Source organism: Pseudoliparis swirei, chromosome 9, assembly GCF_029220125.1.
Source record: "Pseudoliparis swirei isolate HS2019 ecotype Mariana Trench chromosome 9, NWPU_hadal_v1, whole genome shotgun sequence".
In the NCBI taxonomy this organism is placed as follows: Eukaryota; Metazoa; Chordata; class Actinopteri; order Perciformes; family Liparidae; genus Pseudoliparis; species Pseudoliparis swirei.
Window position 1 is genome coordinate 3,925,667 of NC_079396.1, and position 26,950 is coordinate 3,952,616.

General features: G+C 44.4%; 2 protein-coding genes across 3 annotated transcripts in view; one reads left to right on the top strand and one right to left on the bottom strand.

Annotated features, from left to right (window-relative positions):
- nphp4 (nephronophthisis 4) overlaps positions 1-26,950 on the top strand; it is a 179,687-nt gene that overhangs the window by 85,935 nt on the left and 66,802 nt on the right. Inside the window, exons 9-12 of one of the 2 annotated variants that reach the window (XM_056424207.1) lie at positions 10,930-11,148; positions 12,347-12,488; positions 17,591-17,643; positions 26,735-26,872. In XM_056424207.1, coding sequence (XP_056280182.1) covers positions 10,930-11,148; positions 12,347-12,488; positions 17,591-17,643; positions 26,735-26,872 — 552 coding nt within the window. The remainder of the gene's footprint in view (positions 1-10,929; positions 11,149-12,346; positions 12,489-17,590; positions 17,644-26,734; positions 26,873-26,950) is intronic. The other variant, XM_056424208.1, reaches the window with a different exon arrangement.
- Positions 23,666-25,130, bottom strand: LOC130199128 (uncharacterized; the record flags this gene model as incomplete). The annotated part of the gene is made up of 2 exons (XM_056422350.1): positions 25,126-25,130; positions 23,666-23,822 (listed from the first exon to the last, which is right to left on the bottom strand). Coding segments are annotated over exons 1-2 (162 nt in total), but the record flags the coding sequence as incomplete, so codon positions are not given.

Below are 26,950 nucleotides of genomic sequence, written 5' to 3' on the forward strand. Positions count from 1 at the left end.
ACACAAGTCGGGATTCATTCATCTGATCCGGTTCAAAAAGTTCTTTGGATTTCGATTCTTTCCCGCCGTTAATTCCTCTTCATCACTTTCGGACACTTTACTTTGGCAGGTTCAAGAGGAGTCAGGATACAGAGATCAATAAAATATGTTGAAAGAAGAATAAACGAATCCCCCGCAACCAAACGCATGATCCTCCTCCAGGCGTACGAAGATAATCAGAAGATGAACACTGAATTATTCACCGGGTTGTGTATTGAACATTCTCCTAATATTGAATCTGCTGCGTCCGTATCGTTGACTCCTGACCGAAGGCCGAGGGATTGTGTTCAGGTGCGCTGTGAGAGAGTCTTTTCCTTTACGAAGGACAAACATCACGACAATAATCTATTTATTCCTTCCACTGAGGGAACATCCACGGCGTGGGGAGCAGGAACCACGGCCGCCGGCTGGGTTCACTAAAGGTGTCGGCGTACAGCTCGGACACTTGTTTTGATTTTAATTGGTTCACGGACAGGTGCAGGCTGTTCAAATTGCTGTACCCCCCCCCCCCTCCTCCTCCCCCCCCACCTCCGTGACTTCTAAGTGGCTGTTTGTGTGTTGCTGTGAGTGAGTTTCTATTATTGTGAGCACGGCCAATTTAATGAATGAAACGCATGCACACTGATAAACATGAAGGTGCCATCTGGAAAATGTTTCTTAAGAGTGTAGCCATGGAAGAACCATTTCTGGTTCCACGAAGAACCATTCAAACCAGGGTTCTTTGAAGAACCATTTCCTGAAAGAGTTCTTCAAAGAACCTATAAAAGTGCCTCAAACAACCTTAAAAAATGGTTCTTTAAGGCACCATTTCTGTTCTTTGAGACACCTTTCTCAAAGAACGTTATAAAATTGGTTCTTTAAGGCACCATTTCTGGTTCCACAAAGAACTTTTCAAACGAGGGTTCTTTGAAGAACCATGACCTTAAATAGTTCTTCAAAGAACCTATAAAGGTGTCTCAAACAACCTTAAAAAAATGGTTCTTTAAGGCACCATTTCTGTTCTTTGAGACACCTTTCTCAAAGAACATTATAAAATTGGTTCTTTAAGGCACCATTTCTGGTTCCACAAAGAACTTTTCAAACGAGGGTTCTTTGAAGAACCATGCATTTCCTTAAATAGTTCTTCAAAGAACCTTATAAAATTGGATACTTTAAGGCACCATTTCTTGTTCCACAAAGAACCTTTCAACAAGGGTTCTTTAAAGAACCATTTCCTTTAATAGTTCTTCAAAGAAAAAGGTTATGAGCGGCCCCGTTCTCATACATAAATAGTTACGGCACCACTAATTTTTTAGAAACTGCTTCCAACTCTAAGCTGCTATTGCTGTTACACACTACACACCCCCCCCCCCCCCCACACACACACACATACACGTGCAGAAAAGCCAAGTTTGTGATAAGCTGAAATGAGGCGTTTTTTGCAGGAACATAGTTCTTGGAGAAGCTCAAAGAAAGTGGGGAAAGACACACAGCGAGTCGGGGCTTTCTCGAGTCCGGAGGGAATTAATCCTAAATTAGGGGGATGTGGGCATCGATGGGAGACGGAGTCTGACAGTTATTACTACTACCTCGGTCTGTTGGGGGCGTTGGAGTCATTATTTCAGCCAAGACCCTGTGACAGGCAGCAGCCCACAGCTCCCGCCACTTACTCCCCACAATGAGATGGAAGGAAGTGGAACATGCCCCGAGATCATTAACACTCGCGCTTTTTTTTACACGTCGGCACGAGTCGGCCCAAATGAACCCAGCGGGGCGATCGTGCTCTATTCGGCTTCCCCGAGGGCCCAATGGGGGATCGGGGAGGAATTGCGCTCGGATCGCAGATCCCGACCTCATCGATAGCGCCGCTTCAAGATCCGTCGAGTTCAACGGCAATTTACCGCGAATGTGAACGCTTGGTCGAAAGCGAGTCTATTCGAGTATAGTTAGAACTGCACGTGTAATTAACCAATCATTACATTTATAAATGTGGCACTTATTTTGTATACTGAGGTCCAGTGGTTCTCAAATGGCGGTTCGTGTCCCCCTAATGCTACGTAACGGCACTCCAGGGGGTACGTGAGATTTTTTAAATATAGATAAAATGGGCATTTAAATCCTTAAAAAAGTCATTTTATTAAATATTCAATACAACAAAAGTGTAAATGCATCAACTGAATTGTATATATTCTGTATTAAATCAGACACTGAGAAAAAAATTCCAGTTTGGACGAGGACCAAATAATTGCTCTATTTAATAAAAATACGAGACCGCTAGCCGTAAAATATCTTGAACGATGGTTGATAGACACTCGACGATCCTCGTAAATTTTCTTTTTTAGCGCCACCAGCAGGTTTACCAGGGTTCATAGACATGTTGACCAATGGGCTTCCAGGACTTTTCCACGACTTTAAACCAAATTTCCATGACTAAACTTTTTTAAAAAAAATCTCTGTGCAGACTTGCGATTTAAGTGATAAAACGTCGTATTTAAACTAACAATGAGAATTCCAAAGCATACAGTATATAACCTTAAAATTACTAAAATGAATGAGAGACAATAGTTTGATTAAAAGAATAAACTTTTCTGTCTTTTCAGTTAAGGTGCGTTCACTTGCAGCGGGTAAAATGTACGAGTATGAGAGCGTATGCTGGCTTATATTTTGAGCGTCATTCTTTTAAAAAGCATATTAATTATTTAAAACTCAGCGTAAATGCACATATGAATACAACACATGTCCACAACTTTTCCAAAACATTTTGGATTTTTTTTTACCCAGGCCTTGAAAAAATCATTTACAAATTCCATGACTTTTCCAGGTTTTCCATGACCGTACGAGCCACGCTTCACGAATTGGAAGAACATTGGCGATACCCTTCACTCGTCTTCGCACCGGGTCCAATTCTTTGGTTTTCATCCAAATACCTAGCCTTCCATAATGTCCTTCCCATTCGCCTGATGTGTGCTTACTAGCACGGTGTTGGTAAGCACTTCCTGCTGAACATGTCACATGACAACCACGAGCATTTTTTTAACTCAGGATCTCAATCTCTTCACGGCCTCATGTAGTGACTAGCATGTCCAGATCATTGTAGTCTGTTTTTACAGGAGAGAGAATGACCTCAAGGACACGTTCACCTTCAAACCCGCACATTATCAACGGCCTAGTGTGGGCTTCAGCGCCAGACGCTTCCTCATTTAAAATAATCGGAACGCATTTAACTGAGAGCGGTAACATAAAGTACCACGAGATGATTATCCATCCCTCATTGCAGCAGCCCATCAGGCATTTCCCCCCCATTCAAAAATCACCTGAAGATAATGTTAATGTGAAAAAGATGAGAAATTACCTTCTGAAAGGTAAATTAGGATCAGGAGCCCATCGTACGGCGAGGACATAATACCTCATCCATACGGTCCCAAATATATCTTTCATCCGCACTGCGTGAGCACATTGCATGAAGTATAGCCGTCGGGCTTGAAAGCTCGGACATATTATCGGGTTTTGCACATGCCATGTGAGGCAAGGGTTACACATTCCTCTCCACGTAAATATAGGAACGCATAAATGTGATATCAACTTCATGTTCAGGTATAGAATATATGTTGAGCCAAGTGCCCTTGTTGAGTCTTCAAGATTTAGGCTGACATTAAAAAAAGAAATTCACTGTTTACCATCCAAAAACTGGATTCTTACATCTCTATGAGTTGTAACTTGCTGTGGACAGCTTCTTTTTTTAAATTTCATTTTTTACAACTGTTTCGGCCTCAAATTGTCCCAAAATGCCCCTGACCACTTCATCAACTACTGTTAAGAAGAAGAAAAAAAAGTAGGAAAAAAAAGGTACGTCTGGGGCCTCAGCCTGAGGTGCCCCATCGACATGGCAACCATAAGATGTGCAAACATCATCATCACCATTGGCCTCTCTCCGGCTGCCAGGGCGGAGCATCCGTCTGGAGAAGGATGGCTCCGCTGCTGGCGTGCACTGACAGGGTAAGACCCACTCCGGGCCTATTGCGGGCGGAGATTGATGCACTTCGCGGTGTGTGTGTGTGTGTGGGGGGGGTGGGGGTAAGAGAGCTGACATTCATTTTAATTAGGCAGGGCCAACATATTTTTTTTTCTGCGGCATGTTGTGCCTCTCTTTGCCATAACCTCAACTTCTCTTCTCATTGGGAGAAAAGGAAACAGGGTGTGTGTGTGTGTGTGTGGGGGGGGGGGGGGCTTCAGGGGGGGAACAGCCTCCAGAAGAGGCCACAAATCAGCTAAATATATCGCTTCAAACCCTGATGACATTACTGTGCTTCAGATGCTTGATTAACATTTAATTAACATTTGTTTGACATTTAAGATCAGAAGCAAACAACAACAAAACATGAACGCTTTCTTTTAAAAAGAAGGGTGGAGGTCGACTCCGACGGGAGGGTACGTCGACCGTGTGTCACGTGATGCACGTGGTCAGGGAAACTCGGACTGGAAGGGTTCATAAGGTCAGGGGGGTGTCACGGTACAGAGGACATTCATGAGCACGTGATTGGGGGAGGCTCCACCACACACACAGAAAAATAATGGTTCTTAAAAGGATTTGTGGTTTTATAGAGAACCATCACCTATGAGAGAACCCTTTTAGAAATGTTGCCTTGAAGAACCATTTTTTTAAGGTTCTTTGCGACACCTTTATAGATTCTTTGAAGAACTATTTAAGGAAATGGTTCTTTAAAGAACCCTGTTTTGAAAGGTTCTTCATGGAACAATAATTGGTGCCTTAAAGAACCATTTGTTGAAGGTTCTTTGAGACACCTTTATTGGTTCTTTGAAGAACTCTTTATGAAAATAGTTCTTTAAAGAACCCTGGTTTGAAAGTTTCTTTGTGGAACTAAAAATGGTGCCTTGAAAAAACATTTTTAAGGTTCTATGGATTACCCTTATAGATTCTTTGAAGAACTATTCAAGGAAATGGTTCTTTAAGGAACCCTGGTTTGAAAGGTTATTTGTGGAACCAGAAATGGTGCCTTAAAGTACAATTTTTAAGGTTCTTTGAGACACCTTTATAGGTGCTCTGAAGAACTCTTTAAGGACATTGTTCTTTAAAGAACGAAAGGTTGAAAGGTTCTTCGTGGAACCAAATCTGGTTCTTCTATGGCATCACTCTGAAGAACCATTGTCGGTTCCAGATGGCTCCTTCATGTTCCTGTGTGGCGATGAAGAGGACTGGTTGTGCCTCTTCTTCCAGTTCCTCTCGTCTGCCTGGAATATGAATATGTGTATCTGCTGTTTTTGATGTGCAAAAATGTGCCTTCTGACATCTTTTGATAATTTCACCTTTTTTCATCCCCCCCCCCAAAAACAAGTTTGATTACTTTTCTTGCTCCAGGTTAGACACGAGATCTTCGCTTGCAACCCCGTCGAATATTTTTTTCAATATTTCTTTTGAGACGCTGCAGCTTCTGAACAAGCTTGATGGATTCTTCTCTCAGAAAACACTTTGCCAGTTGGAGCAATTACGTGAGCCTCTCCTGTTATTGTTTTCAGTGCAACTTCATGAGAAAGTTTGCTGCTCTCTTTCCCTCTCTTGCCTGAGGCGACCGTTTCTATTCTCGGCACTGTTGGAACAAGCGCTCGCCCGCTCTTCATGTGGAAGTTAATGACTCTTATTAAAAAAAATATAGCTCAAATTGACAGTGTAATCGCACTCTGGAGGGATCGGCTATTGATCATCTCGACATGGCGTTGAAGCCAGCTGTTCCAAAAAGCAACTGTTAATTCAAATGGAAAAAAAATTCACGGATGAATCCGCTGATGGAAAAACCAGCGCAAGAGCAAATAAAAAAAAGAAAGAAAGGAAAACATTCTTTATTTCCGCTGAATTGCTCATTGATCTGACGTCTCTCTGCTGTCAGGCCTACCAGATGGATTAGGACTCTCCGAGGTACAGCGGAGCTCGGAAGGAGTCGATCTGTCGGACCCTCGAGGCAACTTTCCGTCTCACGGAAAAAAGCCTACGCCCCAGACATCGGATAACTACCCCCCGCAGCACCGTGGCCCTCGCCACGATTCCGTTAAACCAGCTACACCCGTCTCCGCTGACGTGTGTGTGCCAGAGCGGTCGTGGATCTTGTGGTTTTCGTCGAAGGTCGGAGTCGACGATTCAACTCGTCGTTCATATCGCAGATTACAACCCTCAAAGGGTTTTTACAATCTCCCATCTTATGAATACTGTGGTGGAATTAAATGTTCCGTTACCTTGTGAGACATCAAAAGTACTTTAAGCACGGTGGTCTTATCACACTTTATTATATAGTAACAAGTTCACAAATGATCAAAGTATGAGCCAGGTACAAACAAGCGAATAAGTTAGTCAACCAAACAAACCGTTATCAATCTTAACATGTATACAGGAGATATAGAATATCCCCACAACCTGTTTTTTTGTTTTTATCTGAGCATTACATGCGGCGTGTGAATCTTCCGCCGGCGCTGGGAAAGAAATCATCCCCCCCGTGTTTTTCTTCGGAACCACGACTCAACGATTCTCCTTGAGATTCCTTCGATCCTATTGGCTGTCGAGCCCGAGCTGCAGGCGCCTCGCGCGGTTTCACGTGTGAATCGCACCTTTAAAACCACGGGTAGAGACTCATGTTGCTCTGAGAGGGATTTTTTTTAGTTTTAGTGCTATTGTTGTGATTACAGAATGTTCCAGGTTCTTTGTTGAACCAGTAATGGTCCCTTAAAGAACCATTTTTAAGGATCTTTGAGGCACCTTTATATGTTATTTGAAGAACTATTTAATGACATGGTTCTTTAATGAACCCTGGTTTAAAATGTTCTTTGTGGAACCAGAAATGGTGCCTTAAAGAAAAAAATGTTGAAGGTTCTTTGCGACACCTTTATAGATTCTTTGAAGAACTCTTTAAGAAAATGGTCCTTTAAAGAACCCTGGTTTGAAAGGTTCTTCGTGGAACTAGAAATGGTGCCTTAAAGAACCATTTTTTAGGGTTCTATGGGACAGCTTTATAGGTTTTTTGAAGAATTATTTAAGGACATGGTTCTTCAAAGAACCCTCGTTTGAAAAGTTATTTGTGGAACCAGAAATGGTGCCTTAAAGAACCAATTGTATAAGGTTCTTTAAGAAAGGTGTCTCAAAGAACAGAAATGGTGCCTTAAAAAAAAAAATTTAAGGTTGTTTGAGACACCTTTATTGGTTCTTTAAAGAACTCTTTAAGGAAATGGTTCTTCAAAGAACCCTGTTTTGAAAGGTTCTTCGTAGAACCAGAAATGGTTCTTCTCCGGCAACGATTCCCTTTGAGATTCCTTCGATCCTATTGGCTGTCGAGCCCGAGCTGTCGGCGCCTCCCGCGGTTTCATACGTGAATTGCACTTTTAAAACCACGGGTAGAGACTCATGTTGCTCTGAGAGGGATTTTTCAGTTTTAGTGCTATTGTTGTGATTACAGAATTTCACAGGTGAAAAAAAGGAGAAAGAAAAGAGAAGAAAATCCTCCACATTTGAGCATTAACAAGTCATTTATTTGCCTGTTTGATCCCAGTCACGGATGTTCATTTCACACGGGGGGGGGAGGGAGAAGATGTGGGCTGAGACGGTATGACGACGGGTGGTTTGTCTCACGGTCCTTTTTTCATCCTCGCTTTGCAGTCACTTTACTGCACATGGAGTCAGCCTCAAGAGTGCGATAATGGGCATCGAGTGTCGGGACAGATAAAAGCCTCTCTCTCTCTCTCTCTCCCTCTCTCTCTCTCTCTGAGGCTGTAGGTGAGGCCCTTGATTGCTCTCCTTTGTCTCCCTCGTTGTCACAGAGCTTCGGCCGCCGTTTGAGCTCCTGAATCGTCTCCGGAAACGAAATACATTCATTTCACTAGAATGGGCACTCGGTAGAGCGCATACCTTCGCATATCACAAGATTGGGCATTGAATTATGAACATGTTGGCATTAGTTGCATGCCAATTGGACAAAAATGTATCGTGCTATGGTAAAAAAAAGATGTTGACCTTTCCATGACCTTGACCTTTGACCCGATTGATCCCAAAATCTAATCAAATGGTCCCCGGATAATAACCGATCATCCCACCAAATTGCATGCGATTCAAGAAGATTTTGACCTGTTCATGACCTTTGACCTTGAACTTTGACCCGATCGATCCCAAAATCTAATCAACTGGTCCCCGGATAATAACCAATCATCCCACCAAATTTCATGCGATTCGGTTCAATACTTTTTGAGTTTTGCGAATAACACGCATACAAATAAATAAATAAATAAATATACGGCAATCAAAACATAACCTTCCGCATTTTCAATGCGAAGGTAATAACAGAAAAAAAGGAAAGAGACACATTAGATAAATCACCTCTCCATCATTTTTTTTCTCATTTTTTTTACAGGCTATATACACCCTGTGCTATAAAATGATCTTTCCCCCCAGTTGGATCATTTTCACACAAATATATCACTTTGAAAATAGACTTGTTTAATTTAGTTTTTTTTCCCAGACATAGCATCTTATTAATTCAACCCCATGAGACGGAGAGAAGTGGCAATGCCTCAATGGGGAATATGCCGCTATCTGTTTTATGGCTGCACATATTTCTGGATTTACGGCTCCTAATAAAATAGCTGTTAATGTCTGTGCTCCTCGGGGGTAACATGATGGTCTAAAAGCAACTCTCTCCTGAGAGGAATGTGATATCGATCTGCATCCGGAGCCACTTGAAACGTGCCAAGCTTTAAAAAGATGCATAGAACAGATATGTGTGTGTTCACTACCCTTCAAAAGTTTGGGGTCACCCAGACAATTTGGTGTTTTCCATGATAACTCACACTTTTATTCATCAAATGAATTTCAAAATGAATAGAAAATATAGTCAAGACATTGACAAGGTTATAAATAATGATTTTTTCTTGTAATATTAATTTTGTTCTTCAAACTTGTCCCTCAAAGGAAGGCTAGTGTTATAGCTTCTCTCACCAGCATAACTGTTTTCAGCTGCGCTCACATAAAAAGGGTTTTCAAGGGTTTTCTACCCCTCCGTTAGTCTTCTAAGGCGATAACACAATGCACCATTAGAACACTGGAGATAGGCCTCTACACACCTCTGTAGAGACTTCATTAAACAACAGAGAATAGTCACTTACCACATTAACAATGTATATAGTGTATTTCTGATTAATTTAATGTTATCTTCATTGAAAAAAACAGAGTTTTACTTTGAAAAATAAGGATATTTCTAAGTGACCCCAGACTTGTGAACGGTGGTGTATGTGTGTGTATGGCATTTTGAAGAGACGGTTCCTCTCCTCACAACAAAGGGATGACACGTCTTTAACCTTTCACACCTTTAGCTCCTTCCCTCTGGCTGAAGTTCACTACCAGTTGTAGTGTGTCGTGTCAAATGTAAAATGTCAGCCCCATTATCTGAGCGCTTGACTTTAAGCTTTGGGAGCGAGCTAACAGGACGCCGAGGGTTACTTCGCATACTAATCTGACATTTTAAAAAGTGCCCTCGAAAAGACAAAGACGCCGTTTGGTTGTGAGTTTTATTTATTTATTTGCCTCAGAGGGCTTTACAATCACACTCACCACATCCCTGACCTTTGACCTCCCATAGGATCAGGAAAAACTCCCAAGAAATAGAAAAAAAGAAGAAACCTTCAGGAGAGCAACAGAGGAGGATCCCTCTCCAGGATGGACTGAACAATAGATAACTACCTACCTAACTACCTATCTACCTACCTACCTACCTACCTATCTACCTACCTATCTACCTACCTACCTACATACCTACCTATCTATCTACCTACCTACCTTCCTACCTTCAGGAGAGCAACAGAGGAGGATCCCTCTCCAAGATGGACAGAACAATAGACATCATGTGACCACAAGGAATCATTACATTAATCGATTTTTTTTTTTTTAACAAAAACTCAGTCCCCTGTTGGATCGTTTAAAAAAAAAAAAAGCCTTTTTCTTTTTCCTCTTGTGACTTTCCCCCGGGAGGGCTGCAGAGGGACTGATTGTATGGTTACCATTCCCACTGTGTGTGTGTGTGTGTGTGTGTGTGTGTGTGTGTGTGACCCAGTGCTCAATCCCCCTAATGCATTGACCATATAGAACTGTCAGCGGTGGTAATACTCAAAATAAACTGCAACGCATTTGTTTCAAAGCTTCTATTTTCATATCGCCCTCTAAATTATTCACACGGATCGGTTGAGTTCTCACAGTAATATTATGGCAAAGTAATACACAGTGTATTTTCTTTGCCTTCTAACAAGTGGTCTGACTAAAACTCTGGAGATGCAGTAGCTCCTTATCTTCTGGATAATGGAGGTTTTTACACGCCGCCATCAGAATCCGTGGCGCCGTGAAGGCGATGGGATGGAAGACGTTTATGCTGAAAGGAAAACTTAATCCACTCTTATCTTTTTGAATGTCAAATACAAGTCGGTAGTGTGCTCTGACAAGCCTTCCAGACCCCGCCCCTTTGGAACTCTGTCCTTCAGTCCCTCCCATCAGCTTCTCTTCTCACCCTCCCATGCAGCTCATCCAAATCTTCCAAACACAATTTCACAAATTGGCATTTTTTCGTGGTTTCTGGTGTGAAACCTGGAGGGTGCGACTCACCCGACACATGGCTCCTGTCAACAAACCTCCTCAAACGTAGTTATTTTTCGTGCAATTAATGCTAATGAGTTTACTGCCTCGTCATGTATCTCATACAGGTCATAATGTGTCATTTAAAAAAACAATTAAAGGCATAAACCACTTGATATTATCTCCTTGACATTTTCCATGCCTTTTTGTAGCCATCTGATCTTTCTTTCTTCCATTTATGGAATAATACCAACAATGATGTCAGCGTCTGAATCTCGTGTCTTTTTCCCGCCGCGCAGCTGTCGGCCACCTCCGCGTCCCGAGCGGCCTTCCTGCAGTGCCTCCGTTGGGGAGCTTGGTGCCCCTTCCAGGAGCCGGCGGACTGGAAAGGGGAAGAGATCCAGGTGGTCCTGCGAGGCGGTGCGGAGCCGAACCCTCACGGGGTCATGACCTACAGCTCGGAGACGTCGGCCAACGCCAAGAGCCCGGCGCCGCTCTTGGCTGCAGGCTCGGCTCAGGTAACCACAAGAGCACGGAGGCGGAGCCTTTGTGGGCGGAGCAAAATGTAAAGAATGCGTTGGCGTGAAGCGGATGTTTTACCAGGAGAATGAAAGTTCCGTTACCTCGTGAGAAATCGAAGGTAGTTTTAAGCACAGTTGACTTATAACACTTTACAGGGTTTGTACGGTCATGGAAAACCTGGAAAAGTCCTGGAATTTTTAAAGGGTTATTTCTATGCCTGAAAAAGTCATTGGTTAAAAAAATGTTAGCCCCAAAAAAATTGGAAAAGTCATGTAAATGTGTTCTATTCACATGTTTATTTACGCTAAGTTTTAAATAATTAATATGTTTTTAAAAGAAAGACGCTCAAAATATTAATATATATACATTTTTATTTTAAATATTAATTTTGTTCTTCAAACTTGTGGCCAGCTTTATAGCTTCTCTCACCAGCATAACTGTTTTCAGCTGCGCTCACATAAAAAGGGTTTTCAAGGGTTTTCTACCCCTCCGTTAGTCTTCTAAGGCGATAACACAATGTACCATTAGAACACTGGAGATGGGCCTCTATACACCTCTGTAGAGACTTCATTAAACACCAGAGAATAGTCATTTACCACATTAACTATGTAGAGAGAGGATTTATGATTAATTTAATGTTATCTTCATTGAAATAAAAAACTTTCTTTAAAAAATAAGGACATTTCTAAGTGACCCCAACCTTTTGAACGAGAGTGTATGGCATATCAAATGAGTTGCACAAGCTACTCTAACATAGCAGGAGACGGGTTAGTTTTTTTTCTTCCCTGACAGCAACAAACTCTCATTATCATTTCAATCATAAGTTGGTGCATTAAGATCTCACACAGTTCAAAGCCAGACGACGACATCATCGCTTAAAGCTCTGCTCTGTAAACCCTCGCCGCAGTCGACGGCTCACGTGGAGACAAATAATTGTCTCATCTTTTCAGTGACGCCATCTGACATTTCCAAAAGTTGCGATGACTTAACTTTTCGCACCTTTGGGCTGTGAATTTTCACACGGTTCAGATATTTAAAAAATATATATAACGACCACATCACCGTCGCCACAGACCTATCTGCTATCTCACTTGTTCCAGATGTGTCGTCCTCCTCCTCCTCCTCCTCCCTCCATGATCTCAACCGTTCTAATTCTCCTTTTTCCTCCTTTCTTATTCCCTGAAACGCGTGAAGCTTTCTCCTCTCCCGGGGACCAAGGACACCATCACATTTCGTCTGTCGTCCGCTTTGGAGAGGAAGACGTCCGGCAGCCCAAAGGCATCGCCGAGGACAACGCAGGAGGAGGTGTCCCGTCACAGAAGATCGCCATCGCGGGGTAAATATCACCATGTAATCCACGACGGCACACAACATGAACGACTGAGAGAGAAACGGCGCTCTCCTTCCGAGGAGCCACACGTCTGGTGTCTCTTTCTCGTTTATCGGACCGGAAAGCGTTTGGCCTGTTGTGAGGCGACACCCAGGTGGGAAGCAGCCCAAATCATGAGCCCCCCCCCCCCCCCCCCTCACACACACACACACACCTCTGCGGTGGTGTCTCAATCGCACATCCTGCTCTCCCCATGACATGGTTCGTACGGTCATGAAAAACCCGGAAAAGTTCTGGAATTTGTAAATGGTTATTCCCAGGCCTGGAAAAGTCCTTTAAAAAATAACAAAAGTTTTGGAAAAGTCCTGGAAATGTGTTAAATTCATATGTTCATCTTCGTTAAGTTTTAAATAATTAATATGATTTTAAAAGAAAGACACTCGATATATAAGCCGGCATACACTCTTTAATACTCGCTAATTTGTTCGCGCTACAAGTGAACGCACCTTAACTGATTATTATTTTAATCAAACATTTAAGTTTATACTGTATGCTTTGGAATTCTCATTGTTAGATTAAATACGACATTTTCTCACCGAGATTTCACAAAGTCTTTGGTCATGGAAATTTGGTTTAAAGTCTTGGAAGCCCATTGGTCGACAGGTGTATGAACCCTGCCACGATTATCACAGTGAGTGGTCGAGGTTTGATGGGAATAAACACAAAGAAGACCATCTTGACCTTTTTGATCTTCCAAGCATTGCTTTGCATCTTCATGCCGACGTTCCGCTCCAGAGGAGGAGACGACGGCACACGACGCACGACATCGCTGTTTTTATTCTTGTCAAGAAGTATTCAGTTTCCCAGGGGAGTTGTTAGGCCTATTTTCGGGGGGGTGTTAACGAGTGTTACCTGCTCACATCTAGCTGTACTTGAGGCAAATAAAAACGAAGTTAGAAACTCCAAAGAGCGAGAGAGTGAACGACCGAATTCGAAATACAAGAAATAACTCTCGACATTTCTATATTTTTTTGCATTAATATACACTACCGTTCAAAAGTTTGGGGTCATCCAGACAATTTCGTGTCTTCCATGAAAACTCACTTTTATTTGTCAAATGAATTGAACATTTCATAGAACATATAGTCAAGACATTGACAAGGTTAGAAATAATGATTAATATTTGAAGTATTAATTTTGTTCTACAAACTTCAAGCTCAAAGGAAGGCCAGTTGTATAGCTTATATCACCAGCATAACTGTTTTCAGCTGTGCTAACATAATTGCACAAGGGTTTTCTAATCAGATATGAGTCTTCTAAGGCGATTAGCAAACACAATGTACCATTAGAACACTGGAGTGATGATGGAAATGGGCCTCTATACACCTATGGAGATATTTCATTAGAAACCAGACGTTTCCACCTAGAATAGTCATTTACCACATTAACAATGTATAGTGTGTATTTATGATTAATGTTACCTTTATTGAAAAAACAGTGCTTTTCTTTGAAAATAAAGACATTTCTAAATGACCCCAAACTTTTGAACGGTAGTGTACACTATTATAATATTTTTTTCCATTGAATGGAATATTTGACACTGAACTCGTTCATATTTATATCAGTGATAGTGTCCAAATGAGCATAAAATATATCTATGACCCTGAAATTCTTTCTCGAACAATGTACAGGACTGTCTCAGAAAATTAGAATATTGTGATAAAGTTCTTTATTTTCTGTAATGCAATTAAAAAAACAAAAATGTCATGCATTCTGGATTCATTACAAATCAACTGAAATATTGCAAGCCTTTTATTCTTTTAATATTGCTGATTATGGCTTACAGCTTAAGAAAACTCAAATATCCTATCTCTAAATATTAGAATATCATGAAAAAGTATACTAGTAGGGTATTAAACAAATCACTTGAATCGTCTAATTAACTCGAAACACCTGGAAACACATTTTCAAATGTTTGATTTTGTTTTGCTGTTATAAATATTTTTTTTACTTGGTCTGAGGAAATATTCAAATTTTATGAGATAGGATTTTAGAGTTTTCTTAAGCTGTAAGCCATAATCAGCAATATTAAAAGAATAAAAGGCTTGCAATATTTCAGTTGATTTGTAATGAATCCAGAATGCATGACATTTTTGTTTTTTTAATTGCATTACAGAAAATAAAGAACTTTATCACAATATTCTAATTTTCTGAGACAGTCCTGTATATCTGGAGCCCCCCCCCCCTTCTTTGAATCCCACATACGGCCCTGCAGTATCCCGTTCAAGTCTTTCATCCAATCTGGTGGCGTGGCTCCATGTCGCTATCTGGTCATCATCCACAACGGCGATGGGATGCGTTGCCATGGCAGTTGGGTATAAATAGTCACGGTGGCCGGAGGAATAATCACAATTACTCGCCTTTTCTTTGTCTATATTGTTTTTGCTTTTTTAAAGTCCTTTTTTCATGACTCATATTGGACTCCTGCATATATTCTCAGATAGTATAATGTCATACATATAATAGCAGCGGATAGGTCTTACAGTTTGAAGATGGAGATTCATTCTTAGCCTCATACAACCTGTATTTCTTTAATCCACTGGTGTTTCTCCACTAGGTTTCTGCGTGTACGTGTGTTTCTCTGCGTGTGTGTTTCTCTGTGTGTTTGTGTGTGTTTATCTGTGTGTTTGTGTGTTTCTCTATGTGTGTGTGTGTGTTTGTGCATGTGTGCTGCTTTCCATTGCAGATTGCTTTTTTTCAACGAATGTGGAATTCACGTCTTTGATGCATGTCGACTTATTCCTGTGTAAAAAGCTCCCCGTGCTTCACGACCTTTGAATCCGTCTACGGAGATAAAGAAACACGCCAGAAAGAGGATAGATGAGTACGGATAGATGGGCTGTGGGCGGCCATGTCGTCCGCCTCATTTCAATCCCATAATCACATCTCTAGAGACCAGGCCGGTAAATAAAAAAGTTTAGCCAGGAGGGGGAGGGGGGGAGACAAACGTAGCCAAGATCAGAACATCGAGGAACAGGAGTTCAAAAGGCAGGCTGGGGGGGGGGGGGGGGGGGTCACCAGAGGTCAAACTCAGGCAGCCAGAGGACATCGCATCACATTGCAGAGGCACAAAGTCAATTGATGGTCTCGCTGGGGAATGAATGGGAGGCGGAGCCTGCTATGGCAGCTGCAGGTGGGCAGCGGGATGGCAGGTGACGGCTGAACACCGGATCTGAAACGACAGGAGATTTAATCTGTTGTGGAAGGGGGGGGGGGGGGGGGGGCAGACGAGCCAAAATGTGGAAAACTCTAAATTATTCATGGGAGACATCTCCATGCAGGGCGGAAGTCCCCTACATTTATATTATTCTTCAATTCATTTGCATAACCCCTGTATCCCTCACCGCCGCTGACGAGGAGCCGAGAGGCCGACAAATAGGATATTTTTGACAGAAGTGCTCAATAGCGGCTTTAGCTCAGTGGGGTAAGAGGGCTGTCCTGCAACCGCAAGGTTGTGGGTTCGATCCCCGCTCTCCCCATTAGTTGCAAGTCGAAGTGTCCTTGAGCAAGTCACTGAACCCCCAGTTGCTTCCCGGGCGCATCACTGCAGCCCACTGCTCCTTAATAACTAAGGATGGGTTAAATGCAGAGAACTAATTCCCCTTGGGGATTAATAAAAGTCTATATTAAAAAAATAGTGAAGCTTACCGATGCTTCTTTTTTTTTCTTCTTTTTTTTCTTTATACATATTTCTATATATTCTTCCTCAATTCCTGGCAGGGTTTGTACGGTCATGGAAAAACTGGAAAAATCATTGAATTTTAAAATGGTTATTTCCAGGTCTGGAAAAGTCCTTGAAAGAATTGTTTTATCCCAAAAGGTTTGTAAAAGTCACAGAAAATATTTGTTATATTCACATGCTAATTTACGCAGTTTGATTAAAAGAATAAACATTTTTCGAAATATTTATTCATTTAATCAAACTATTGTCTCTCTTTCATTTGTGTCATTTTTAAGGTATATACTTGTGTGTATACATAGAGATTTCACAAGATGTTTGTTCATGGAAATTTGGTTTAAAATCATTGGAAAGGTCATGGAAAGGTCATAGAAAGGTCATGGACCCTGTCCGGGTGTCTTGCGCACGTACAGCTGCTGCTTGTGTCCGCCTGATCACAAAATACACGTCCATTTGCTTCCAGTCCGGCGGCTAATGAAGGGAAACACACTTCTCCCCCGCCGGCTCGAGAGGTTAATGAGTGAGGAGGAACAGAAAGCCCTAAAAAAAAAAAAAAAACTTAAATGGCTCCCACGGTGGAAAAAGCCAGAGTCCATTTCGAGCCGACCAGCTCTCTGCGCCGTGTGCATGTAGTCCGAACAGATGGGAGCTACGGTGTGACCCCCTCCAAAAAAGGCCAGTCGAGAGCCCGGCACGATGAGCGAGAAAGCGAGGGGCGACGAGGACAAAGAGATGCTTTGGACAAAAAAAAAAGCTTTTCTGATTTCAGTATCGCCATGGCGACCGACCGATAAACCTCGGGGGGCGCCGTCGGACTCGGCGCTCGCCGTGGATCGACGTCTCGGTCCGAGTCTGCCGCGATTGCGAGGAGTCCTCGGACGCATCGCGGCGCTCGTCGTTCCTCGGTCTGCCGCCGGGCCGCGGATCTGATCGACGAGATGATCTTGAAAAGATGGACGCGATGATGTCATCTTCCATTCCCTCTCGCCAGCTGCCATTCCAGTACCTCGCCGCACTCGGGGTCCATTGAGTGAGACCATCATATCTCCTCTTCTCTCTCTCTTTATGGATGAATTCACATCTCTCCATCACACATTACTAACTCTACTTCCCCCCTGGAGTCTTTGTGACTTCACGTCTCATAGGGTCCATTGGACCTGGCTGGGTCTGATGCCTCCTGCCTGGTGGGCCGGCCTCCTGTCATCATAACAATAATAATAATAATTTATTTTATATAGCGCTTCTCAAGTCACCCGAAGTCATATGGCCGCGCTGATACACGTTACGCTTAATTCATACTTACTTTTTCATATAGATATATATATATTTAAAAAAAATCTTTATCTTTTTTTGTTTGCTTGTTTTTCAGGTCAAAGATCTTTTCCACCAGCTTCTCCTCCAGAATCTCCTCAAGGCCCCGGGGTAAGACACCTCGCCACCTCCTCAACTTATAGGGGCTTTGCTCGAGTGCAATGACAGCGAGCGCGGTGACAGAAAGGCTTTGTCTGAAGTCCTTCCCCCCCACACACACACACACACACACACTAGAAGGAAGACGACGCCACGAGCCCTTAAGCGGCTTTTGTACTATTTTCTCTCTCTCTCTCTTAAAAATAAATCCAGCCGTCGGTGGGTCCATAAAGGATCCGGCTTTATGGCTCTTCGGCCACTCGGAGCATCGGAGAAAGCTGAAAATACAACATCTGACATTTTAGCGTCTTATGACCAACGGTCATCCAGCTGAAGCAGGATTCATATTCAGTTGTAGTCGTGTTTCCATCCACTTCACAAATCAATAAGCGCTCTGTCAGCCGGGTTTGGGTGCCAGGAAACGATGAACACGAGGAGGCCGAAACACACTGTGGAGTGTCAAGAGGGAACACACACATCCATCTGGAACCCACAATGGTTCTTCAGAGTGATGCCATAGGAGAACCATTTCTGGTTCCACGATAACCTTTCAAACCAGGGTTCTTTACAGAACCATTTCCTCAAACAGGGTTATTCAAAGAACCTTTAATGGAGCCTCACAGAACCTTAAAAATGGTTCTTTAAGGCACCATTTATGGTTCCACAAAGAACCTTTCAAACCAGGGTTCTTTAAAGAACCATGTCCTTAAATAGTTCTTCAAAGAACCTATAAAGGTGTCTCAAAGAACCTTAAACATGGTTCTTGAAGGCACCATTCATGGTTCCACAAATAACCTTTCGAAACAGGGTTTTTAAAGAACAATGTCCTGAAAGAGTTCTTCAAAGAACCTTTACAGGTGTCTCAAAGAACCTTAAAAAATTGGTTCTTGAAGGCATCATTTCAAAAATGGTTCTTCAGTAGGTGATGGTTCTTCTTCAAACCACAAAGCCTGTTAAAGAACCATTTAAGAACCTTTTTTTTTTCTTTGTGCATTTTCATCATTTCAGTCCGGACATCTTAATAAAAACGATGTGTTCCTGGTGGATTTAAATGCCACGTGGCTCTTGTCTGTACCTGACGAGGTGGATTAACTGCTGACCTTGAGAGATTCCTGTCTGAATGATGAGGATGAAGAAGCCCCTCCCCCCCCCCTCCCCCTCCCGTGCTCTTTAGACAGACCATCGTGAATCTGGACCAGCCCACCACCCCACAGTCATGCTGTGTCTGGTGTGTCCACACCGACAGCGGATCAGCCTCTTGTATACGCAGCTTTTACATTTATATTTTTTTACCCGGGAACAAAAAAACAACGTCTTCTGCAACAAAGCGGTCACGGACGCACATACGACACATTTAAATCTTCTGTGAGATGCCAGAATGATCGGATCTGTGAGCAACACAACCCGTACGCGCAGAAAGGAAGCGCGTGGGCGCGTGTCTGACGAACGTGTTTATCCGTGGGGGGGAAAGACAACGAGATATCTGCACGCGTGTCAATCACGAAGCGGCTGGATCGCAGCGGACGCCGGCGAGAAAATCTGAATAATCCTGTTGATGATAATCCTGTTGATGATAATCACGCAGAGTTCCATCAAATCAGATTAAATGTCACATTAGCGCCAGTGGCTCCCCGCAGCCCGCCGATACGGCGCCCGCTCTACCACAAGTAGAGAAATGGAACTGCTCCAAAACACACGCATCATATACAAGAGTGTGTGTGTGTGTGTGTGTGTGTGTGTGTGTGTGCGTGTGTGTGTGTGTGTGTGTGTGTGTTGAGCTAAGCTAAGCTACCGGTACCAAACCATCCCTCAGCCTGAGTGGAGGTGTCAGTGCAGTTGTGATGGATGCTGCTCTCTCTCAGGAGGAGGCTAGGGACACACACACACACACACACACACACACACACACACACACACACACTAACAGAGCGGAGGAGGATGTTCGCTCTCTGCTCCAATATGAGCCACAGTCTGTATTGTCGACTCATTTTAAAATTGAACCCACCGGCCGGGCGCTGTGGGAGCGCGACGCCCGTGAACTCCACAAATCAACCCTCGTATTTTATCCCACGGCGAGGTCAGGGGGGGGGGAGGCGGGCGCCCCCCCCCGCTGGGTAACGAGGGACGACCGCGGTCACGCCGGGGCGGCTCCTCTGGGATGATTATTAGAAGACGGTGGCGCTCGGCTGGATATGCCATGTTTTAATTCCCCAAACATCGCGGCCGTTGTAAACGGGCAGGATTCATAATGGAACTCGTTATTTCCACAGTGCGTTTTGGTTTCGTTTGAGTGAACCTCCCAAATTAGTGGATATTCACAATTAATAAGGGTTAAAGTTCAACTCAATTTCCCAAAAAGGAGAGATTAACTTAGCACCAAAGGGGGAGATAAGTGAAAGTAATTGTACCGTAAAAAAAGAAACGAAGCGATCCGATTCCGTCTGTATAGATATTGGGGGGGGGGGGGGGGCAGCGAGAATCTTGTTTGCCGGCCGTTGATGATGATTGGCCGCATCGGGGGCCCCGCGGTCATGTTTCAGGGCTCCAGGTCGACCCAGGTGGTCCTGTAGGGCCGGAGGTGAGGCCGTGTTTCAGTTTGTTGCTTGGCGGGGGGTAAGTGTGTGTGTGTGTGTGTGGGGAGGGGGGGGGGGATTTGGCATCTGGTCCTGGCTGAGTCGGAGCTCATTCCTGCAGCTCTCTGTTTCCAGGTACTCAGGGCATCTGATGTCTCTCTCAGAAGAGCGAGGCTCGACATTGTTTATCGTCTCGGCGCCGACCTCTCGGTCGCCGTGAGCGACTCCTCCCGTCTCGACAACGCAACGTGAAGTACATACGATCGCTGACTCGCGCTTCAAAGTGAATTGTTCACGCGATATGGAAACATCGATTTGACTGACATGTAAAGATAGCTTTTACATTTTTAATTGCAATGCACTTCTGTAAATACTGGTATTTATCTGATGAGAATCAAAGCGTGTAGGTTGTAGACTCAACCCCTTACCGCTACCTCAGTGATTACTCGAAGGGAGAGAGGGGGGGAGGGAGGGGGGCGGGGCGGTCGGTCATGTCAATTATTATTACTGTTTTTGCAATTATCTCATCGTTGACTACCTTGAACTCTCTCTTCTCAGATGTATTTGCCAAGTTGGGGCACTTTAAATGAGGTCAATGCGACATATGTGTGTATGTGCCTGCATGTATGTGTGTATGTGTGTGTGTATGTGTGTGCGCGTGTTATAACACGGTTATAACTGTGTCCTAGTCTAGTTTGGGACATCAAGAGTGGAAACTATTTATTTTGCATTTGAAGGCTGCCAATTTAAAACACGTCTAACAGTTTCGCGAGATGAAGAGGTGCAATTGCACCTTTTTTGTCTTTGTAACATGGCGGAGCAAAAATAATCTGTTAGTTTTGATAGCTGGCAATTTGACATAAGTGTCATTTTCACAACTCTTATAATTAACGGTGTCTTAACGAGACAGTTGAGTTCATCTCTGACGAGCGATCGCGACTGTCGTCGGCAACTTTGGAGAGCTGCAGTTAATTAATGTTGAATTTGTGAGTTGGCAAGCGCTAAAAAAACATTGTTTTTGATCTGTTTGATTTACAAAAACTTTTCTCAATTGAAAAAGACAATATTGGTTTTGCATTACATACGTTTTAAAATGCATTATCAATACATCTCTGCTTTGTCTTAATTAATAGAGATTCATTTGACTTTTCTTTGTGTTTTTTCCCCCATAGCGTCTCACGCAGCACTTCCTCACCTTTCACTTTCTTCCGTCACACTCGCACGCAATTAACACGTCTCCTCGCCGGCGTGCGACGGGAGCGTTCACGCTCCGAGCCGACGCTCCGCCTTCCTCCCGCCTCGCTAATATGTTTCCCGTATTTAATTTCTTCAAATCTCTCCCCTTTTCAACCCCCCGGGCCCCGCCTCTCACTTTGTTTTGAGCCATATGATGAGCTTGACTCCGCTTGACTCCCTATCTCACAAACACACACACACACACACGCACACACACACACACACACACGTCTCGAAGCAGCCAAATGTACATGCATGAAAGTCCTCGTGTCTCACACGCACACACCGACCTCGTGTTCACATAGTAACATTGTAAATGGAAACAAAACAATAACACAACAAACACTACTAAGATAGATTTAGCAAATGTTTTGTTTTTAAGACATATAAATTATATATAAATTTAAAAATAAATCAATGTTGACTTTCACATGGGACACAAACAGTGGTGTCCTGGGTGAAAGTCCTCACCCATCCGCCCTGACTTTACACTTCCCAGACACCCACACCCACCCTCACACGCACACACACACACTCGCATCAAATGGCTCAAACAGAAGGAAAAAAAAGTGCGGGTATCATATAAATAGTGTACGTAATGCCTTGTGCGGATTCTCACACACACACACACACACACACGTACGCAGACACGCACATACACACATGCAGGTCCTCGTGAAGCCAGAATGAGAACAGATGATCTGTTTGGCTGTCAGGGCAAACAGGCTGAGTTCAGAACATTGGCAGCCACAGCATTGCCACGACTAATTGCCTCTGTGTATTCTCTTGGTGTGTGTGTGTGTGTGTGTGTGTGTTTGTGCGTGTGAGAGATCCTGACATGCAGAGCGGCTTTCACACCCTCTGGGTGCATGACGTGATGACTCCATGTGAGATCACATGCATGTGAGCGCGTCTGTGTGTGTGTGTGTGAGATGTGAGACGGCTTTGCAGTACTTGTGAGGACATGACTTGTAACAGCCCGCCGGTCTTGACATTTTGGGACATTGTGAGCACATTTAAAAGCAACCTTTGAGCAATGCCAACAGCCAGAACAGCTCATTTAGCGGTTACACCTACACCAATCACAGTATGTGTGTGAGTGAGCGGCCGGCGGGTTTGGGATGAGCATTTCCGCTCCGAAGCCACACGCGAGTTTAACCACTTTCACAATCTGCAGGCGCCGTTCCTCTTTGAAACGCACTCAAAATCTATCTTGTCGGTATTTAAATGTCCAAAAGAGAGAATGGAAAAGGTGAGATGGATAGTTAAAACAATACCACTTATGTCCTGGCTGTAAGTCTTCAAATCCCTCGGGGGAGGGGCCAGACACAGACATAAACACTATACTAAATAATGTTATCTGAGAGTGCTTTTTAAATTCTCTTCATGTCTCTTGGTGTTTTTATGGAAATGTGGATCTTTCAGATAGATTTGAAGATGTGGTTTGCATGTTCCACATTTTATGTGTGTCATGCTGTGTGGGACTCACACTGGTCTGGTTTGGTCCTGACCCCTCAAAGTCTTGGTCCGTGGTCTTGGTCTCGATACACGTTGGTCTTGGTTTCGGTGGTCTTGGTTTCGGTGGTCTTGGTTGAGGTGGTCTTGGTTTAGGTGGTCCTGGTTTCGGTGGTCTTGGTTTAGGTGGTCTTGGTTGAGGTGGACTTGGTTTAGGTGGTCTTGGTTTAGGTTCTCTTGGTAATAGGTTCTCTTGGTTTAGGTGCTCTTGGTTTAGGTGCTCTTGGTTTAGGTGCTCTTGGTTTAGGTGGTCTTGGTTTAGGTTCTCTTGGTTTAGGTGGACTTAGTTTAGGTGGTCTTGGTTGAGGTGGTCTTGGTTGAGGTGGTCTTGGTTGAGGTGGTCTTGGTTGACGTGGTCTTGGTTGAGGTGGTCTTGGTTTAGGTCCTCTTGGTTGAGGTGGTCTTGGTTGAGGTGGTCTTGGTTGACGTGGTCTTGGTTGAGGTGGTCTTGGTTGAGGTGCTCTTGGTTGAGGTGGTCTTGGTTGAGGTGCTCTTGGTTTAGGTGGTCTTGGTTGAGGTGGACTTAGTTGAGGTGGTCTTGGTTGAGGTGGTCTTGGTTGAGGTGGTCTTGGTTGAGGTGCTCTTGGTTTAGGTGGTCTTGGTTGAGGTGGACTTAGTTGAGGTGGTCTTGGTTGAGGTGGTCTTGGTTGAGGTGGACTTGGTTGAGGTGGACTTGGTTGAGGTGGTCTTGGTTTAGGTGGACTTGGTTGAGGTGGTCTTGGTTGAGGTGGTTTTGGTTGAGGTGGACTTGGTTGAGGTGCTCTTGGTTTAGGTGCTCTTGGTTTAGGTGCTCTTGGTTTAGGTGGTCTTGGTTTAGGTTCTCTTGGTTTAGGTGGTCTTGGTTTAGGTGGACTTAGTTTAGGTGGTCTTGGTTGAGGTGGTCTTGGTTGAGGTGGTCTTGGTTTAGGTGGTCTTGGATGAGGTGGTCTTGGTTGAGGTGGTCTTGGTTGAGGTGGTCTTGGTTGAGGTGGTCTTGGTTTAGGTCCTCTTGGTTGAGGTGGTCTTGGTTGACGTGGTCTTGGTTGACGTGGTCTTGGTTGAGGTGGTCTTGGTTGAGGTGCTCTTGGTTGAGGTGGTCTTGGTTGAGGTGCTCTTGGTTGAGGTGGTCTTGGTTGAGGTGCTCTTGGTTTAGGTGGTCTTGGTTGAGGTGGACTTAGTTGAGGTGGTCTTGGTTTTGGTGGTCTTGGTTGAGGTGGTCTTGGTTGAGGTGCTCTTGGTTTAGGTGGTCTTGGTTGAGGTGGTCTTGGTTGAGGTGGACTTAGTTGAGGTGGTCTTGGTTGAGGTGGTCTTGGTTGAGGTGGTCTTGGTTGAGGTGGACTTGGTTGAGGTGGACTTGGTTGAGGTGGTCTTGGTTTAGGTGGACTTGGTTGAGGTGGTCTTGGTTGAGGTGGTCTTGGTTGAGGTGGACTTGGTTGAGGTGCTCTTGGTTGAGGTGGTCTTGGTTGAGGTGCTCTTGGTTGAGGTGGTCTTGGTTGAGGTGGACTTGGTTGAGGTGCTCTTGGTTGAGGTGGACTTGGTTGAGGTGGTCTTGGTTGAGGTGGACTTGGTTGAGGTGGTCTTGGTTGAGGTGGTCTTGGTTGAGGTGGACTTGGTTGAGGTGGTCTTGGTTTAGGTGCTCTTGGTTGAGGTGGTCTTGGTTGAGGTGGACTTAGTTGAGGTGGTCTTGGTTGAGGTGGTCTTGGTTGAGGTGGTCTTGGTTGAGGTGGACTTGGTTGAGGTGGTCTTGGTTTAGGTGGACTTGGTTGAGGTGGTCTTGGTTGAGGTGGTCTTGGTTGAGGTGGACTTGGTTGAGGTGGTCTTGGTTGAGGTGCTCTTGGTTGAGGTGGACTTGGTTGAGGTCGTCTTGGTTGAGGTGGTCTTGGTTGAGGTCGACTTGGTTGAGGTGGTCTTGACTACAACACTTCCTCGTGGAAGGTAAGTCATCACAAGCTCGAGATGAGCCCTCATTATTTCTCAAACACATCTTTTCTTTCTCCTTTCTTCTCGTGACCAACCCCACGCTGTGAAGCATCTCTAAGGTTATTTTTTGGGGGGGATCAACGACTCACAAGTTATTTTGAATATCCCCATTTGATTGAACGGTGCAGTCATCAAAAACATGCAGTCTGCTGTTTGAATATTTCCCGGGGCGTAAACACCGTATATCTTCGAGGGCCGATCCAGAACATACGTCATGCTGTCAGACGGGAAACCATTTCCCAATTGAGGCTTGATATGTAGAAACAAAACACAAAGTATAGATTAGTGACACCGTGTGTCCATTTCCACAGCTGCTTCCAGACCGTTGCTAGGAACAGGTGTACTCCAATTTCCATGGATACCACCGTAACCAATGCCTCCATATCCAGGTGACCTCATCAGGTCAGACGTCTTTCGCTCCGCTCCGGGCATCGAGTGTTGCGTCAAGACGTTGAGTCTGCATGGGGGGGGGTTACTTCAGAGCCCGAGGGGTATCCATGTCAATGCAATCCTCAATGCAATGTCCTCACAGGTATAGCAGATCCAGGAGGTACTAAATCTACCAGATCACAGGAGGAAGAGGAGGAGCAGAAGGTAGAGGAGAGGGAGGAGGAAGATTAAAAGGAGGAGGATGATGAGGAGCAGAAGGTAGAGGAGAGGGAAGAGGAAAATGAGGAGCAGAAGGAAGAAGAAGGGGAGGAGGAAGAGGAGGAGCAGGAGGAAGAAGGTGTGGATGAGGAAGAGGAGTAGGAAGAGGGGGGAAGAGGAGGAGATAGAAGAGGAAGATAAGGAGCAGGAAGAGGAGGAGGGGAAGGAGGAAAAAGAGGAAGATGAGGAGCAGGAGGACGAGGAGAGGAAGAGGAGCAGGAGGAAGAGGAGGAGCAGAAAGAAGAGAGGGAGGAGGATAAGGAGTAAGAAGAGGAAGATGAGCTGGATGACGAAGGGGGGGGGAGGAAGAGGAGGAGGGGGAGGAGGCAGAATTCAATTCAATTCAGTTTATTTGTATAGCCCAATTTCACAAATTACAAATTTGTCTCGGAGTGCTTTACAATCTGTACACATAGACATCCCTGCCCCAAAACCTCGCATCGGACCAGGAAAAACTCCCAAATAACCCTTCAGGGGGAAAAGGGGAAGAAACCTGCAGGAGAGCAACAGAGGAGGATCCCTCTCCAGGATGGACAGATGCAATAGATGTAATGTGTACAGAAGGACAGATTTAGAGTTAAAATACATTCAATGAATGTGACAGAGTGTATGAATAGTTCATAGTAGGCATATTCCACGATGGAGACCTCCACGATCCATCAGGCAGATGGCGGTGGGGAGGAGGAGTGGGCGGAGTCGAAGAGGAGAAGAAGAGGAGAAAGAAAAGGAATCATGAGGAGCAGGAGGGGGAGGAGTGGGAGTAGGAGGAGAAGGAAGAGGAGGAGGAGGAGAACTAATGAGAGCAGCGTGTTTCAGTTAAGAAGAGAGGCTCCATGATGGAAGCAGTGGTGCAAAAAAAATTCCAAAATATTCCAAAACTAACTAAAAGTTTCCAAAATAAAATCCTCTTTTTTTTTGGAGAAGTCCTGTAAACGTGTTCTCCTCATCGCTGCATCCACGCCGAGGTTTAATTATGAATATATGCTTCAGAAAATCAAAATATTAGCCGGCGTACGCTCTTTCATAGTCGCACATTTGCTGCCGGGTGGTGACGGGGTTTCGGGGTTTTTGGGTGAGGAGGAGGAGGAGGAGGAGGAGGAGCCGTGTGTCTGTAGAGTTCTGACCGTGTTCACCGTCATAACGGCGGCTGCGCTGCATTGTTCTCCCCGCAGCTCTCGCTGTCTCAGCTCGCGGCGACTTCACGCTACCCGACGATCAGCCACTCAAGCTCGGCGTTGCCGTGGCAACAGTCGTCTCCTTCTCTGCTCCATCCGTCCCTGTTGGCGTCGGCCCACCAGCTGTCACATGTCGTAAGATTCCCACCCCCGTACGCCACACACACACACACACACACACACACACACACGTGGCCTTGTGCGCGCACACAC